At 37.0% G+C, this 17,926-nt stretch overlaps 1 protein-coding gene across 1 annotated transcript in view; it reads left to right on the top strand.

The window, feature by feature from the left end:
• angpt1 (angiopoietin 1) overlaps positions 1 to 17,926 on the top strand; it is a 149,446-nt gene that overhangs the window by 39,344 nt on the left and 92,176 nt on the right. The window contains exons 3-4 of the mRNA XM_030148140.1: positions 12,461 to 12,616; positions 14,800 to 14,921. Coding sequence (XP_030004000.1) covers positions 12,461 to 12,616; positions 14,800 to 14,921 — 278 coding nt within the window. The remainder of the gene's footprint in view (positions 1 to 12,460; positions 12,617 to 14,799; positions 14,922 to 17,926) is intronic.

Below are 17,926 nucleotides of genomic sequence, written 5' to 3'. Positions count from 1 at the left end.
TTCTATGCATTTCTTACAACTTTTTTTTTTGCCACTCATTTGACCCCCTAAGTAAATTTTTACCAAAATATATTTAAGACGAGAGAAAGTTAAAATATAATAAAAACATTAAAATTAAAATAGACAAAATCACCAGCGATAAAATGTGATTTTAAGTTCATTTGAAAGATGTTATTTAAGATGTAGGTTTATGTATTTGCTTAGTCAAAATGAATCTTCATCCCTTTTTAAATAATCTAGTTTGTTGCATTTTAACAGAGGAACATGTATCTGTCTCTTAAAAATGATGAAAGCGCTAGTGTTTCCAAACTTCTGTTGAAAGTGATGCATGGTTCTTAAAAGCTGCACGACATGGTTGGGTCAATATACTGATGGAGATGGAAGACTTACTGGTAAATGTTACAACAGAATATCCGTAGGTGTACTACCTTTCAACAAAAATCCTGCTTTGAATGTACATGATCTGGGCTGTTTTCTGTACCTCATCTTATGACACCAGTTCACCAGCCCTCAGACCCAGCAGGAGGGGTCTTCCAACCACAAACCAATGCAAACCTCTGTGGTGGAGCACACTGCATCATTATACTGACATTACACATGCCTGCCAGTGTTTTAAATTAAACTATTCTTCATTTTAGTTAGTTTTGATTTCTGGAGCATTAATTCCATTCATGATCTCTTGTTATGCTTTGCGTTTTTCTGGGACGGTGATTCTCCTGCTCACATTTCAGCTCCGTCGGCACGTTTGATGAATCCCAAAGAGAATCCCACATATGTTCTTCTTATTGCTCTGAAAATAAAATTATGAGAAAAAAAAATGTGCATGAGCTTCATTGTTATAATCCGTGATCATCCATTTAAAGGTATTTGGAATCAGATAAAGTGTTTGCTGGAAATTGTTTTAGCGCACCAAATAATTTAGCATTTTAAAATATTCAGGCACGATAAATGTACTTAAATACACTTTGAGTATAGTACATTAGAGGAAACTGAAACAATGGAATGGCCTCTTACTTCCATCTAGATAATGTTTTGTTTTATTCATTCATCTTCTGAACCCACTTGAACCTCCTGAGACCCAGGAAATGTCAGCCAATTACAAGCTTTTTTTGTTTTTTATGAAATAAGTGCCTATATTGGAAACATCGTGATTTAAAATTTTTATGGAATGTCCTTTGTGGAGGACAGTTTTCTTTTTTTTGTATAAAGTTGTGAAACTCTTGTCCACAAATTGGACAGAAAACCCATAGCTGGGTCTTAGGAGGTTAAGGCTCATATATGTTCGCTTTATGTACAGGGTGGGGAAGCAAAATTTACAATATTTTGAGGCAGGGATTGAAAGACAGTGTATGACCAATTAGTTTATTGACAGTCATGAGAATTTATTTGCCACAAGAAAATTGACATCATAGAAAATGTTTTTATTCAACGTGTCCTCCTTCTTTCTCAGTAACTGCCTTCACACGCTTCCTGAAACTTGCGCAAGTGTTCCTCAAATATTCAGGTGACAACTTCTCCCATTCTTCTTTAATAGTATCTTTAAGAAAGTCGACATTGCTGTGTGATGTTCTATTGGTAGCATGTTCTAAAACGCCCCAAATAGCAGAATCCAGAGGGTTTAGATCTGGGCTAGAAGGCGGCCATAAACATGATTCCCAAAAATTGCTAAAGTTGGATTTGTTGCTGTTGTCAACAAGTGTTTTGGTGTTCTTGTGTAAGATTTTAACTTCAAATCATATTTTACTGCATTTCTAACGGTCTTGTTGTCTACCTCAAGTTCAGTTGCCATTTTTCTCATGGATTTGGTTGGATCCTTTAGGATTTTGGATTTGAGAGCTTTAATAAAAGCTTTGGTACGTTTTTTGTTGCTTCCTCCACTTCCAGACTTTCTCGTAATAGTTTTGCTCATAGTCATTCTCTTCTTTCCATTCTAAACAGTCTTTATGGACACTCCAACTATTTTTGAAATCTCCTTTGGTGTGACGAGTGCATTCAGCAAATCCCACACTCTTTGACGTTTGCTTTCCTGATTACTCATATGGGCAAAAGTTTCTGAAAAGGTATGGATAATAGTGTTAGGTATGATTATGACATCAATATATGTTTGGTTTGAAAACAATTGACGTAGTGCCTGCTGAGAAAAAACAACTAAATGTTCATTGTACATTTTGCTTCCCCACCCTGTACGTAAGTAGGTGCGTCCGTTTCTAATGTTGTCATGCATCACTGCCTTCATACTTCCATGCGTCCTGTACGTTGGAATGAGCGTTTCTCAATCAATCCACCAGAAGGTGCCACTATTAATTACACTGGGTTACAAAAAAATGTTTTTTGCAAGTTGTTTAGGTTTTTTCAACTGAATTAGGACCATTTTGCACCGCTAAATCCAAAAATGACATCTGTTTCTCTCAATCAGGTCAGGTTTTTTTTGCTAATTTGATTTTGAAAAATTTGATCTTCTCACAAAATATAATAATTAATACCAAAATAAGATTGGTAAGCACACTTTATGAAACTTGTGACTTGATTCCTGTTAGGTACAATGGTGTATTCACCGCAGATGTAGCAGAATACGTCAGGCTTATTTTTGCGAGATCTTCTAGTCCAAGCCATTTCATTCACCTGTAATATTAAAAAAAAACATTAATCAAAAATTGGCAAAAGTGAAATCTTCAGAACTTGTTTATTGCAAGAAATATGAAAGAATTTTGTATCATATGATGTGAAAATGCCCATAAATGTAAGCAAAAATGTTCAAAAGCCAATATGTAGCATAGTTCAGAAAGTTGACCTGATTGAGCAAAATTGATGTGATTTTTGGATTCAGCACACCAAAATTATCCTAAATCAGCTCAAAAAACTTCAACAATAAATTTGTTGTTGACCAGTGTTACCATATCGGCTGAATACCACAAAAAAGAGAGTTTATTGAGAAGAAAAAGAAGAAAGTCAATAACAAATATGGCGACAACAGAGGAGGTTTTACTAATGTGGATACTAATGTTAATATTGAGAAGGGTAGTTGTCATAAATATATCGGTAGTTTTTCAGTCGCTCTTTGAAAAGTTATGCTACTTATGGAAATTATTCTGTTCAAATATCAACACTGCCTCCGCTGTTCCCGGTGGTACTGCTATGTTTCGTATGTCTGAGTACGCATCCGCAAGCTCCCAGAAAACGGACAGAATTACGCACATAAAGAACGCAGACGACAGACAGAACGTTTCATCTGTATCCGTCTGCGTCTTTAATGTAGACCAGGGGTGTCAAACTCATGTTAGTTCAGGGGCCACATATACCTGCTATGATATACAGTGGGCCGGACCAGTAAAATAATACAAATAATAGGATAATAACTGATAAATAACGTCATCTCCAAAGTTTTCTCGACGTTTTTGAGTGAAAAAAGTAAAATTCTGTATTGAAAATCTGTCTGTGTACAAAGGTTCTTCTCAACATGAGTCTAAAAAGGATTTGCGAGATGTTTGTAAATTTGTTGTACAAAAAGCTAAAAAAAAGAGACAAAAAGAAGATGTATATCTGTTAGGGCTGCACGATTTTGGCAAAAAAAAAAAATCCCGATTTTTTTTCCTCTAAAAACTCGATTTTCGATTTAGATTTTTGGGTAAAACTACAAAAGACAACAGAAGTCAGCATGTCGTTTTCGTGAGCAGCCCACAATGCAAGGCACTGCTCTGACCTCAAATCTGTGATGGTATCACGTGATGAACCCACAGAAGTTTATTTTTTCTTAATTAAATCTTTATTGAATGAAGTAGAGTATACAAACAATGTATACAACAAGAAAATAACATAAGTTTGCCAGGGGGAATACACTATAATACAATGTCCAAATCAGAGCAAATACTTATGTTTTTTATAGCCTTTTTGTTTCCAGATTTATCTAACAGCTTTAAAGTTCAACATCTTTCAAAAAATAAATAATATCTGGTTTTGTGTTACAGAACTTACATTTGTGAATGAAAAATTTAGCAAGTAAGATGACTAAATTAATTATTAAAAAAAAAAAATATATATATATATATATTTTTTTTTTTTATTTTATTATTTTTTTTTTTTTCTGAGTATCTGGGCCCACAGAAGTGATACCAATGTAAGTCAGTGACAGGCATCAGTTGTGCGTGCATGCGTGCGTGCGTGCGTGGACCACGTTAATATGAGTGATCCCCATATGGTTCTATTTAAACTGGAGGATCTGTGCGTGGAACAGACCGACCCAGGACACACTGGAGGGATTCTATGTGTGGAGCTGGTGGATGTGTGTGGGCACAGGGCTGTGTGGGCTCCTCTGCTGAGGCTGATGACCCGAGACCCGGACCCGGATCGGAAGAAGACAGTACGGTACGGATCCGGGACAACGTAAGATGAGTGATCCGCATGCAGTTCTATTTCAGTTGTGGGATCCGTGCGTGAAGCCACGGCTTACATTGCTATAAGTACTGCGGGCTCATGAACACATTTAAAGTCCGGTCATTACACGGACTTCTGTGACAGACCGCTGTCACTGATAGGAGGAGGAGCCTACGGGAGCCCGCAAGCGCGCGGCCCGCAGGCACAAGAGAGATGAAATCGATTTTACGATTTCCCTTTTTTAAAAATCGTCCTAATTAAAAAATCCGATTTCAATTTAAAATCGATTAATCGTGCAGCCCTAATATCTGTTGTAGGAGTTAAACTATGGAATGAGGCCAGCATGGATTTAAGAATGTGTAGCCCATTTTTGATATTTAAAAAACTGGTACGTAAGGCAATTTTTGAGGGATACAAATTTTAAGCTCTAACAAGTAATAGGTAAATTATTAATTTTTGAGTCTACATTAAATTGCCATTAATTTGGTGGTTAAGTTTTCTATTTCTCTGGTTTATTTTCACCTTTTTATGTTTCGCTTGTTTGTTTTGCTTGGATACATTGTTTTTTTGTTTTTTTTTCTTTTTCCTATATTAGATGCTGGGTAGCTGAATTTGTTCTGTAGGACAGGCATTAATACAGGGTGACACAAAAAAACAGGAACTTTTTAACAATCCAATAAAACCGAGAGTGATGGAAGAAAAATATTTTATTCATAGTAATTGAAACCTTAAAACATGTCATTTAAGAAGCAATGATGGAATTGTCATTTTTTAAAAATGACTTCCTGTAGATGGCGTCCTCCTGTACGAATGCATTCTTGAAATCTGCTGTTGAGATTCCTCATTGACCGCTGCAACATCTCAGCTGGGATACTGTGAATTTCATCCTGAATTCTCTGTTTTAACTCATCCAGAGTTCTTGGTCCAGTCGTGTACACTTTACTATTGAGATAGCCCCACGAGAAAAAATCACAAACGGACAAATCTGGCGATCTAGGGGGCCAGGAGTACGAGCACTTCTTGGTCGTCCTGTTGGTTTCTTCTTTAGGGCAGATCCAGTCTCTTCAAAGTTATTAATCCAACATTTTATTGCGTGTTTTGATGGAACAGCACCATGACGTCCTAAGTTGTAAAAACGTCGGAACTCCTCTGTGCAGCTGTCAAACTATCACCGTTTTTATAAAACATTTTTTATGGCTAACGCACGCTGTTGCCCGTTGCACTGATCCACGGTTACTAAAATGGGGGTGTGTTTACTTGCTCAAGGTCACTGTCTCGCAGTGCTGCCACTTGCTCATGTCTGCCAATACGCACTTCAAAAATTCCCGTTTTTTTGGGTCACCCTGTATAAGCATTTTGCTTCTGCCTGTGCCTTTTCAGTCATTAACCTGCTGGTAATGTTTGTAATGTTTGAAGTGCTGTTGTTGATACTGGTTATTATGTGATGAGTGAATAAAGAATTTCATCATCAAAAAGAATGTTTACATCTACGAACTATACTTGAGCATAACATGAACAACTATGAACAATCTGAAAATTCTTACAAAAAAAAAGTGTAACGTTAACAATATTACGCCTTAATTTATCATTTAAATATATAAATGCATCACAACTTACAGATCACAGTGGATCTACAAATACACAAAACATTTAATAACAGACAGAATATTGTTAAAATTCCACATTTCAGACATTTTTGTAAAAGGCCAATCTGTGAATGTAACCATTTTTGTGCAATTTTATTTCTTTTACACTAAAACAAAGACGAATATTTGCAGTTTTCATTATTTAAAGGTTATTTATGATAGTATTTTACTGGTTCTGATCCACTTTAGATTGAATTGACCCAAAATGATTTTAACATCATTGATTGTTAATATCTTCAGTGTAATTTTTGCATTTTACAAATTCTTCCCAAGGGCCGGATTTGGCCGCCGGGCTGCATGTTTGACACCTGTGATGTAAACCATAAATGAGCCCTTATCTTCACTAGGGTCACGGGGGTGCTGGAGCTTATCCTATCTACCTACGGAGGAAGGGGGGGTTCACTCTGGACATGTTGCCAGTTCATCGCAGGGCTGAACATATAAAGACGAACAATCACTCTCACATTCACACTCATGGGCAATTTAGATTAACCAATTAACCTATCAGTGCATGTCTTTGGATGGTGGGAGAAAGTCGAAGAGAACGTGCAAACTCCACACAGAAAGGTCCCTGGTTGGAATCAAACCCACGACCTTCTTGCTGTGAGGCTATAATGCACCACCACGTCGCCACATTTTGATTTATATATAGGATATTGTATGTTCCATAGCACAGTCAGGAAAACAAAGTTGTTTCTTTTCAAAATGGCTGCTTTACCTGTTAATATAGTTGCAGGTAATGTGGAAACAGCAGGAAAAAGGGTCATAAATATTCTTTTGTATCGCATTTTTTTTAATAAGGGAAACTGGGAATTGCAAGTGTCAGTCATTTTGAAGAAGATCACTATTCTCTAGTTTTTTGAGGTGATGACCGTGATGTGTTTTACTTTGGTTATTTGAGGAGCAGTCCCACATTTTTCAACCTTTTGGCCTGACAATGAAACATTTAATGAGCATTAAAAACAAAAATACCATTTAGTTCTGTCATTCTATTGGTGTGACTCATTACAAAATACTAAAAAAATAAAGCCATGACTCAAACCATGAATTAAATGAATTTGTTCTAGATTAACTGAAAGTGTTTAAGTTACCTGACATTTTAGAGAAAATCTGACATTGGCATAAAAACCTCGCATAGAAATAAAGCACCGCAACCTTCACGTTCTCATTATCCCCTCATATTTATTTCACCGTCTCAAACCTGACACTAATTTATGTTGCATTTCTGGCAACGAAGTATTTGCTATTGTTGCAAGCAATAGTTTCTATTGGTAGTCACTGACTGGAAAAAGCAGAGCATTGAACTGAAGTCGAGGTTAGAAACCATCTAAATAAGCCACAACACCCACATAGACCTATTTTATGGCTTCCCAAGTGGTGATTTTACATGATAGGGCGTGTTTGTATAATCTTGTTTCTCCTTGGTACTTTCCATTTATGACCCCCACCAGATATAGCCATGAGTCAGCCACATTCCCTAAGAGACAAACCATGAAGTTAATGTTGGGCTTAGGTTTCTGTCAACCCTGTGTACCTTGTCTCTCAAGGTGACTCGGTGTGTGTGAGGCCTGCTGCTGCCATTCTCTGGTACTTGTATCTGCAAATAGGTGCATCGCAGTTCAAAGACGCTGATGCACAAGAGCGATGGTTGTAATTCCTGAGGTTTACATCGACATTTTGAACTCAGATCTACGAAGATGTAAAACAAGGTCTACTTCAGGGGTGCCCAATCCAGGTCCTCGAGAGCTACTATCCTGCATGTTTTAGGTGTTTCCCTCTTCCAGCACACCTGACGGTCGTTATCAGACTTCTGCAGAGCTTGATGATAAGATTATCCTTTGAATCAGGTGTGTTGGAAGAGGGATACATCTAAAACACAGGTGTCAAACATGCAGCCCAGGGGCCAACACTGGCCCGCCAAAGGTTCCAATCCGGCCTGCGGGATGAATTTGCTAAGTGCATGTTAGGGCATAAAACTCAAAAATAATATCACAATAACCTATAAATAATGACAACACCATTTTTTTCTCTTTGATTTAGTGCAAAAAATATTAAATTATGAAAATGTTTACATTAACAAACTATCCTTTAACAATAACGTGTGAATAACTTGAACAAAATGAAGAAATGAAGAAAATTAAGTGCAATTTTAACCATTTTCGGCCTGTAACTAAATGTTTGGCGCATATGTATAAATGATAAGTCGAGGCATAATATTGATAAAATTGTACTTATGTAACATTTAATTTAAATATTATTTTATTTCCAAATTATTATTATTTTTTTGTTTATTATTTTGACATTGTTTATGTTGTAATTTACATATTTCATTAATTATTTACTCAATTTATATTATACAGGGTGGGGGAGCAAAATTTACAATATTTTGAGGCAGGGATTGAAAGACAGTGTATGACCAATTAGTTTATTGAAAGTCATGAGAATTTATTTGTCACAAGAAAATGGACATAATAGAAAATGTTTTTATTCTATGTGTCCTCCTTCTTTCTCAATAACTGCCTTCACACGCTTCCTGAAACTTGCGCAAGTGTTCCTCAAATATTGGGGTGACAACTTCTCCCATTCTTCTTTAACAGTATCTTCCAGACTTTCTGGTAATAGTTTTGCTCATAGTCATTCTCTTCTTTCCATTATAAACAGTCTTTATGGACACTCCAACTATTTTTGAAATCTCCTTTGGTGTGACGAGTGCATTCAGCAAATCACACACTCTTTGACGTTTGCTTTCCTGATTACTCATATGGGCAAAAGTTTCTGAAAAGGTATGGATAATAGTGTTAGGTACGATTATGACATCAATATATGTTTGGTTTCAAAACAAGTGACGTAGTGCCTGCTGAGAAAAAACAACTAAATGTTCATTGTAAATTTTACTTCCCCACCCTGTATATTCTTTTATTATGTTTCTTCTTGCCTTTTTCTTAATATTTTGGTTCCTGCCTATTGTTTATGGTACGACCTGTTTTGGCGTGACACGAGAGTTATGTCCATGGTAGAGCGTGAGCAGTGTATGTTGCTGTGAGCTGCTGACAATAAAGCTGGCTGAAACTGTCCTGCCGTTTGGTGATTATTAGCACAGAAAATAGCAAAACACATCAACACCAAGAATACCACTGTAACCCGCCTTACTCACAGCCCCGGTGAGACAAGCAATATTTCAGGGTTACACTTATATTACTTAACAAATTCCGTTTTTTTTTCAGGTTATTCACATCCTTTTTGTTTGGATAGTTTGTAAATGCAAATATTGGCATAACTACATGTTATTTTTTGTGCTAAACCAATCTGGAGTTGTCATTATTTATTGGCTATCATGCTATTATTGTACTGGTCCGGCCCACTTCAGATTAAATTGGGCTGAATGTGGCCCCCGGAAGAAAATGAGTTTGACACCCCTGATCTAAAACATGCAGGATAGTAGCTCTGGAGGACCAGGACTGGACACCCCAGGTCTACAGCGTTCAGATTTTACATTTCTATATCAACTTAAAAACCATTTCCGAGCAGTCATTTACTGTCAAGGGTTTTTCTTAACCGGGGAACAGGGGTGCTGCGCCCTCATACTTTCAGCTAGCGCCCCCTTACTGAAATTTACAACATTATTACACTTTTAACAGAAGAATAAGTTACTCTTCGATTGGTTGCTTTAAAAAAATTGCAGGAAGGCCACTAGAGTTACAATATCCTTCTCAGATAGCCTCAGAATGCTCCATTTTTACCTCAGTTTTTCAAAAGGGAACCCCCCCTTCCACACCATCCCCCCGGCTTGGTCGCTTCGCTCACCTCGCCTACCTGTGCTCCCTCTTATTAATTTTTTCTAGAAAAACCCCTGACTGTGGTTCATTACAAGGTTATTATCATTACTGAAAACTAACAAAATGATGAAAACTAGAATTGGAAAAAACATTTTTGTTAACTGAAACAAAAACTATAACTAAAAGAAAAAAACGATAACTAACTAAAACTGTATTGTGCACTTACAAAACTAACAAACGGACAAAAATTATGGATAAAATTCCCTTCGTTTACGTCTTTGTCAGTGTCAGATTGATACGAAATGGATTTATTTCACTTGAGCAATTTTAGCTGACAGCACTTTACCGTCCGTCACTTCTCATCACATGTCGTTTAAAGTCGTCTCCTCATTCCCACTCTACCTGGAAACATGGAGACTAAAGTTGGGAGAAAGCAACAGAGTCCTGTCTGGGATTTACTTGAATACGGTGGAGAAGAAGAGAAAATATATGAAAAAACTAAACTAAAACTAAGTCAGGGGTGTCAAACTCATTTTTGGTTCAGTTCCATATTCAGCCCAATTTGATCTCAAGCGGGCCAGACCAGTAAAATAATGACTTAATAACCTACAAATAATGACAAATCCAAGTTTTTCTTTTTGTTTTATTACAAAAGAAAAAACCCGATTAAATTATGGAAATATTTACATTTTACAAAAAAGATGTGAATAACCTTAAAAACAGAAATTTCATTTGAAAAATTAGTGCAATTTTAACAAAATTATACCTCGACTTATTATTTATACATGTACATTTACACACAGTGTTCCATAAACATTTGGTAACAGGCAGAATATTGTTAAAATTTTGGAGTTTGGAACTAAAATTTGAACAATTTCTACAATATTCCATCTGTTATTATTAACACAACTCCAGATCACAGTGGATCCATAAATGCACAAAACATTTAGTAACAGGCAGAGTATTGTTAAAATTGCACATTTCAGGTTGTTCATCTTTGTTTTCATTTATGTATTTATTTGCATTTTATTGTGAAAGAGTAGTTTTGTAAATTTTAATAGTTTCACAGTGTAATGTTATTTTTTTCACTTCAATTTTTTCCACATAATTTTTCGCAAAGAAAATTTGTAGTTGTCATTATTTATGGGTTATTGTGCTGTTACTTTTACTGTAGATCACATTGGTCTGTATGTGGAACCTGAACCAAAAGGATTGTGACAACCTTGACTGTTCAGGTTCATTTTTGCACTTTCATCCTGCAGGGCTGGAATGGAACCTTTGGCGGGCCAGATTTGGCCCCCGGGCCGCATGTTTGACACCTGCGAACTAATCATTTAGGAGAAAACTAATAAAAAATCTCACAAACCTGCTCTAAAAACTAATTAAAACGAACTGAATTAGAGAAAAAAAAAGTCAAAACTAAATAAAACTAAACTGTAATGAAAAATCCAAAACTATTCTAACCTTGGTTCATTATCAGGCAGAGTAATCCATCATTACTTTGTGGATTCCAGACTCCCACTTTTCTTTCCAGTTCCTCAGGCCAGGCCATTGGAGGTTGTGTGGAAAGTGACACTTATATCAGCCTCATGTAGTTCACGGTTAGGGGAAGCTATATTATGTCTGAAATCCGACCTGAAAAAATGAAACATTTTACTTTAATACCCGTGCCAAGAAAGGATATTACATTGAAAAGCTAATTTGACTTGGCAGACCTGTGCAAATGGCTGAGAAGGGGCTGTTTTCAATGAAGATGAAGGGATACAGTATAATCTCTAGGCGTTCTTTTAAGTTTGGTCTAAGTCACAGTAAGCCATTTTCCTTCACAGACTAGTTAGTGCAGCCGTCCTCTGTATTCTGGGCTCTGAACCGTTTAATTCAGTCCTCAGATACACATTAGGGACTGTTGCTAAGGACACCAACACATGGGATGTTGTGCCGTTTTGAAGCTGATTTGTCTTGGCTAATGCATTCCTGAAAAATGGCTGTTACAGCTCATTGATGAGCCAAAGCAAAACATCTTTTAAAGATGGAAGTGGTCAAGAATGTCTCCACCACCCGATTATTGAATCATCTCAGTGTGTGTTCAGACCACAAGTAACCTGAGGGACAAATCACCACTTAAAATCAAATCAAGTCAGGTTTATTTATAAAACATGCTATCAAAAAAACATGGTTCTAACCATCTCCAGACATGTTCACTTATATCTAATAATCAGGTCCAGAAAATTATGCAAAACATGGTGCAAATAATATGGAGACAAAAGTAGAGGTCAGTGTAGTAAGTAATAAACTCACCGAGCAATTAACCCTTCAAAAGGAGGGAAGAAAAGAAAAAAACGCAACGCTCAACGCACCGCCCGATTGGTCTATAAAGGTTGTGCGTCCAAATCTCATTTATCATGTCTTTTGTTTGAGTTTGAAGGGTTGAAAGATAAGGATGAAAGAGTTGTTTCCAGACAAGCCTCAGTGAATATCTGTTCATCTCAGCCTCTTCCATCCCAACCTAACCACCTACATCTGGTTGGGCCTATGTAGAGTAAACTTATTCTGCACATGAATGCCTCTCAAATGTTTGTCGGTGCATTTGGTTAAATGTACATCAGGAAAACATGTCTGGAAAAAAAAAAAAAACATCCAGTCATCCATTTTTATTCGTTTTGACAGATTGAGAACTACATCAAAGAGAGTATGAAGACAGAGATGGCTCAGCTGCAGCAAAGTGCAGTCCACAACCACACGGCGGCCATGTTGGAAATGGGCACCAACCTCCTGTCTCAGACCGCCGAACAGACGCGCAAGCTAACGGATGTTGAGACGCAGGTAAAGTGCCTTGGAACTAGTGAGTAACTATATACATAAAGAAGTTTTGGCTCCATATTTTACAGTCAATTCATATAAACTTAAAACGGATAGTAACTGATACAAATGCATTATTACAAACTAAACTCGTTGTACTGTGACTGCCTCCGCCGCTACCACCGCCACAATAATACGAGCAAATTAGGCAACTGGTATTATCACTATATATTTTTGTATTATTACAACAATTAATACCCCCCCCCTTCTCACTTGAATTCATACCCCCCTCTTCCCCTTTTCCCTTTCGCCCCTAACCAAGCTATATTGTTTGGTTGCTCTTTACATTTCTGATCTTTTTCACTGTAATATGATGTTGTCTTTGTTGTAGTTTGTCAATACTCTGTTGTTGTTGTTTTTGGTTTGTTACCGCCGCCAGGAGGTATTGTGATCGCTTTGCTTTGTGTGCGTGCGTGTTTGTTTGTTTGTTAGCAAGATAAGTTAAAAAGTTATGTACGGATTTTCATGAAATTTCAGGAAATGTTGATACTGGCACAAGGAAGAAATGATTACATTTTGGTGGTGATCGGGGGGGGGGGCTTCAACATTTCCTGAAAATTTCATGAAAATCCATCCATAACTTTTTGAGTTATCTTGCTAACAGACAAACAAACAAACATGCACGCACGGGAGGCAGATCTGTCTTGGCGGAGGTCTGCGCTCTCCGAGTGCTTTTCTTGTTTATTTGTTTGATTTTCCCATGGTTTATGTGTTGTTGTAGTTGTTTTTCTGTCCACAATGTCTTGTTAACTATCACTAATAGAAAGGAAAAAAAAACACACACATATATATATATATATATATATATATATATATATATATATATATATATATATACATATATTAGGGCTGCACCGATACAAGTATCGGGTATCAGCTCCGATACTCAGTGTGTGTACTTGTATTCGTACTTGTAAAGCTATCCGATTCAAATGCACTGATACCACTTACGGCTGTGTGACATTCACAGCTCAGTGCAGCAGGTACGTGGCGGTGGAATAGTGTGTGTGGAGTGTGAAGATTTTTCAAAATAAATGACGGCGATAAAAGTAATGCTGACTACAAGTAACGTTACAGACACAGGCGCAGTGTTCTGTCCGTCCTCTGCCTACATTCCATCCGTTTTCCAAGTGCTGGCGAATGCGTACCCAGACAGAGAATACCACCGGGAGTACGGAGCGGTGCGGACCGCCGCCAGCAGAAGTGAAAACAAAACTTATCACTCATTTCTCTTTTCTCTTCCTGCTGAAGCTAAGCTGTTAAACCTTACCAGCGAAAATGCTGCAGTATTAGTATCACATTAGTGTTCCCTCTGTCGTCTCCATGTTTGTTATTACTGACTTTCTTCTTCTTCTTCTCAAAAAACTTTACTCTTCTTCGTGGTATTTGTCCAGTATGGTTAATTCAGAGCGGCGCCCCCTGGTGGGTTAATTGACAAATGCTCATTCCAACAAATTAAATGTTACTGGCAGTACTTTGTTCCAGTCAGACTAATGACAACGACAATAAAGCACATTTACAAAAGGAACCAACAACTGGAATGGGATTATTAAGAACTCGTATCAGTACTCAGTATCGGCAAGTAATCAGATGTAAGTACTTGTACTCGTACTTGGTCTGGAAAAAAGTGGTATCGGTGCATCCCTAATGTATATACATAAAGAAGTTTTGGCTCCATATTTTACACTCCTGTTAAGTCTTGCCCCATCTAATAAACACTCGCACTGAGTGGATATGTCCTCTGCTCCATTAACTCAACTATTCCATGTCTTACACAGCCCAAAAAAATCCCAGTAAATTGGCCAAAGACAATACTCATTCAGTTTAAAGGCCTGTCCCTTCTTTGGCTCCATTAGCATTTTGTAATTTATGTTCTGTTTGAAGATTTACTGGTGGATAATCTATGCTAGTGCACTAAAAAGATAACTATTTGCAATGTCTTAAGATAGAAAGTCATAGAAGATATGACTAACTTTGAGGTATTATTCTTTACAGAGTTGAAAGTCGCTGGTTTATATGAGTCTTAAACGACTTCAATGTGCGTTTCTCCTCCACTGTGCAGGTTTTTGTGTCACTGCAGGATATGTGTATATATTCTAGTTGTATACAGCAATTAAAAGAATTTGTGTGCTTGCTTTTCATGGCAGGTTCTGAATCAGACATCCAGGCTTGAGATCCAGCTGCTGGAAAATTCTCTTTCCACTAACAAGCTGGAGAAAGAGTTAATGGTCCAGACCAATGAGATCAGCAAGCTCCATGACAAGAACAGGTAAACAGACAACACTTCATGCAAACAAGTCGACACGCGTTGGCTGCACGTCCACACGACGGCAAATTTGACAAAGATCTACTTGAGGAAGAAAAGATGATCCATAGGCCAACATAGAGTCACACTGCGCAAACATGCACTTAAACTACTGCAGCCTTTTTGTGGAAATGTCTAAACAAAATCAAATACTCGCTACTAGCTATCACTGATTACCACATATTCTGTCCTTTGTCCAAAACAATATCCAGTTATATAAACAACAACATAATATGAGGCTCATATTTTCTGTGATATGAGGTAAATCAGTCAAGATGCATGAGGCTATGCTTTCCATGTTGGACCACTACGCATTAGTTGCAAAATCAAGGGATTAAAATATGGCTTTTGGATAGGTTTTCATGTCTGCAAATCTTATTCTTTATAGTGATTGGTCCTGTGGGATTGTCATAGATGATGTAGTGTTTAAAAGGGTTTGGTCCGCTTTGCTCACTGTGACCCAAGTATCCATAGAGACTCATTGTAATCATTTTAACGAAATGAATACTGTTGGAAAACATACCCTCCGGTGATTCTTTAGACTTTTAAGGTATTCTTGAAGCTTATAGAGATTGATTTCTGAAAGCAATTTCCCTAAGCTCGAGCAATTATGGCATTATTCCATCTTGTACGTGTTATCCTTTATTTTTCCTTTACCAAATCTGTAATTGAGGGAAATATATGATTGGTTAATGAATTTGATGTCAGCTCATATCATGTTTCAGGCATTACATTATCATACTCAGATACAGTAAAGGCTGTTCAGATGAATCAGCAAGTCGTGTGCATGGGAGGAACACGCTTATTTTACAGACTTCATTATTTATATGTCTCTTGTGGAAAGTTCCTGCTTCGGAGCTCATATATATCACACAACGGGATGTATAATCAATTCAAGTGAAGGGAGTTTATCACTTAATTATGATTAAATGTGTCGTGTCTTTCGCAAAGTAACAGCTTGTTGTAGATGGAGTCGATAAAGACAAGTAGAATATTGATGAAAGGTGTAGTAAAAGGAATAGAGATGGAAACTAATGCTCCGTTTCCTCTACGTGGAACTGGCTTGGCTCAGTTCAGCTCAGCTCAACTCGGGTACCAGGTACTATTCCTGGAGACCATTTCCATTACAGGATACGACTAGAACTGCAACTGATTAACCCTTTCATGCACACTGGTCACTACAGTGGACAGCTGTTCAAAAGTGTTCTCCTGTCTATTCATGGATTTTGTTGTTTTAGTTCCATATCAGCCAACACAGTGGACACTTATGCATCGTCCCATACACTGCAATTCATACCATTACTGTAACTTTGCTGTTCTAGATAAACCTGATCTGCAGTAAGATGTTTGAGCATAAAAAAAACTGCTAATTGTTATTAGACTGTAATTAACAGGGATTTTTTGCATATTATCTTCATGCAGGTATGTTAAAATGTGAGAAAACATCAGATTAGCAGCATTAAAAATGTTTTTATTTCATAGTTTTCACACAATTTATCAGTAAATACATGTTTCTTTGGTTCTAAAACTAAATGCATGGTGTCCAGCTGAGTGGACATTTTTGTAACGCCATAAAAATAGGCTAACAAAAATCAATAGAATTGTTATTTTTATGCCTAAAGAGGGATAAAAACACTCAGGAAAAAAAATCGTGATTAAGGTTCTCATAATTCATGCATGAAAGGGTTAATTGACTCAAAGTGATCCAAAAAAATTATTCAACCACAGCTCTCCTGAATCAAAGCTTTGTTTCCTTCATTTCTCTGCTGTCAAACATTGGTTCCACTGTTGTGTTTCACACGGACGCTTATTGTGGCGCACAAAGAAGCTTCAATTCAGGAATGCTGCAATAGAATATCTCACTTCAATCAATACGAGTCGATTAATCAAATCATGAATTTTTGCAATGGCTTGAAGCACCTAATCAATTAATCAGTTCCAGCTGTAGATACTACTGACTTTACAGTACCTGGACGTCATAACGATGCGGCGCGTTACTTCCGCGTCGTCTGCTCAGTCGCTGATAAACTCGCTCGTTGCGTGTTGTCTCGTTAAGCTCATGCTGAATTTTTGCATCTGAATCTCCTCGGCCCGACCATGGTGTAATTTTGCGGGCTGTCATCATGTGGATTAACCTACCGCTATATTTACTGTAAACTTCCGCATCTGTTTTTTGTAAAACAGCGGGTCACAGAGACGACTCTCTGACCAATCAGTGGTCTGCAGTGTTTATACGTCATGTTTTAGTATCTGGTCCCCAGTCCTGGAACCTCGGCGGAGGTGATAGCAAAAAACTAGTACCGGGTACCAGATTCCAGGTCCTTTTTTGTAAAGGAAATGCAAAAAGGCTGTGATATTCTTGTGAACCTGAATTTCTCTTTCAATAAGGTCTATAAGAATAAAAGCTTTAACCCTTTGATGCATGAATTATGAGGACCTTAGTCAAGATTTTTTTCCTGAGTGTTTTTATTCCTCTTTAGGCATGAAAAAAAACTATGTGATTGAAATTCTTTAATGAACTGATTTTGAATGGAGTTACAAAAACGTCCACTCAGCTGGACAGCATGCGTTTAATTTGTAATAACGGCTGATAAAGTAATACATTTTTTTAAATGTAATAAGCCAGTAACATAGTATCTGGCCAATAATATAATAAAAGTCCTGAACTGATAACATAATAACTTTTAGCCAATTACATAATAACTTCTTACATTATTGGCTGGTTATTGAGAGAGAGAGGGGGAGGAATTTTATCACAATAATATCTAATAAATGAAACTTAAATACAGTGATATTAATATATTAGTACGTTGTGAGCTCAGTTATTACATTTGCAAAGAATTTTTTTTTACCAGGCCAACAACATAATAAGTTCTTACATTATTGGTCAAAAGTTATTGGTTATTATTACGTTATTGGTTCAGAATTTTATCACATTATTGGCCTATTACAGTTTAAAAATGGCAAAT

The sequence above is a fragment of the Sphaeramia orbicularis genome, chromosome 11 (genome assembly GCF_902148855.1).
Source record: "Sphaeramia orbicularis chromosome 11, fSphaOr1.1, whole genome shotgun sequence".
In the NCBI taxonomy this organism is placed as follows: Eukaryota; Metazoa; Chordata; class Actinopteri; order Kurtiformes; family Apogonidae; genus Sphaeramia; species Sphaeramia orbicularis.
Note: the sequence above shows the minus strand (reverse complement) of the source record. Positions and strands in the feature narration are given on the sequence as shown.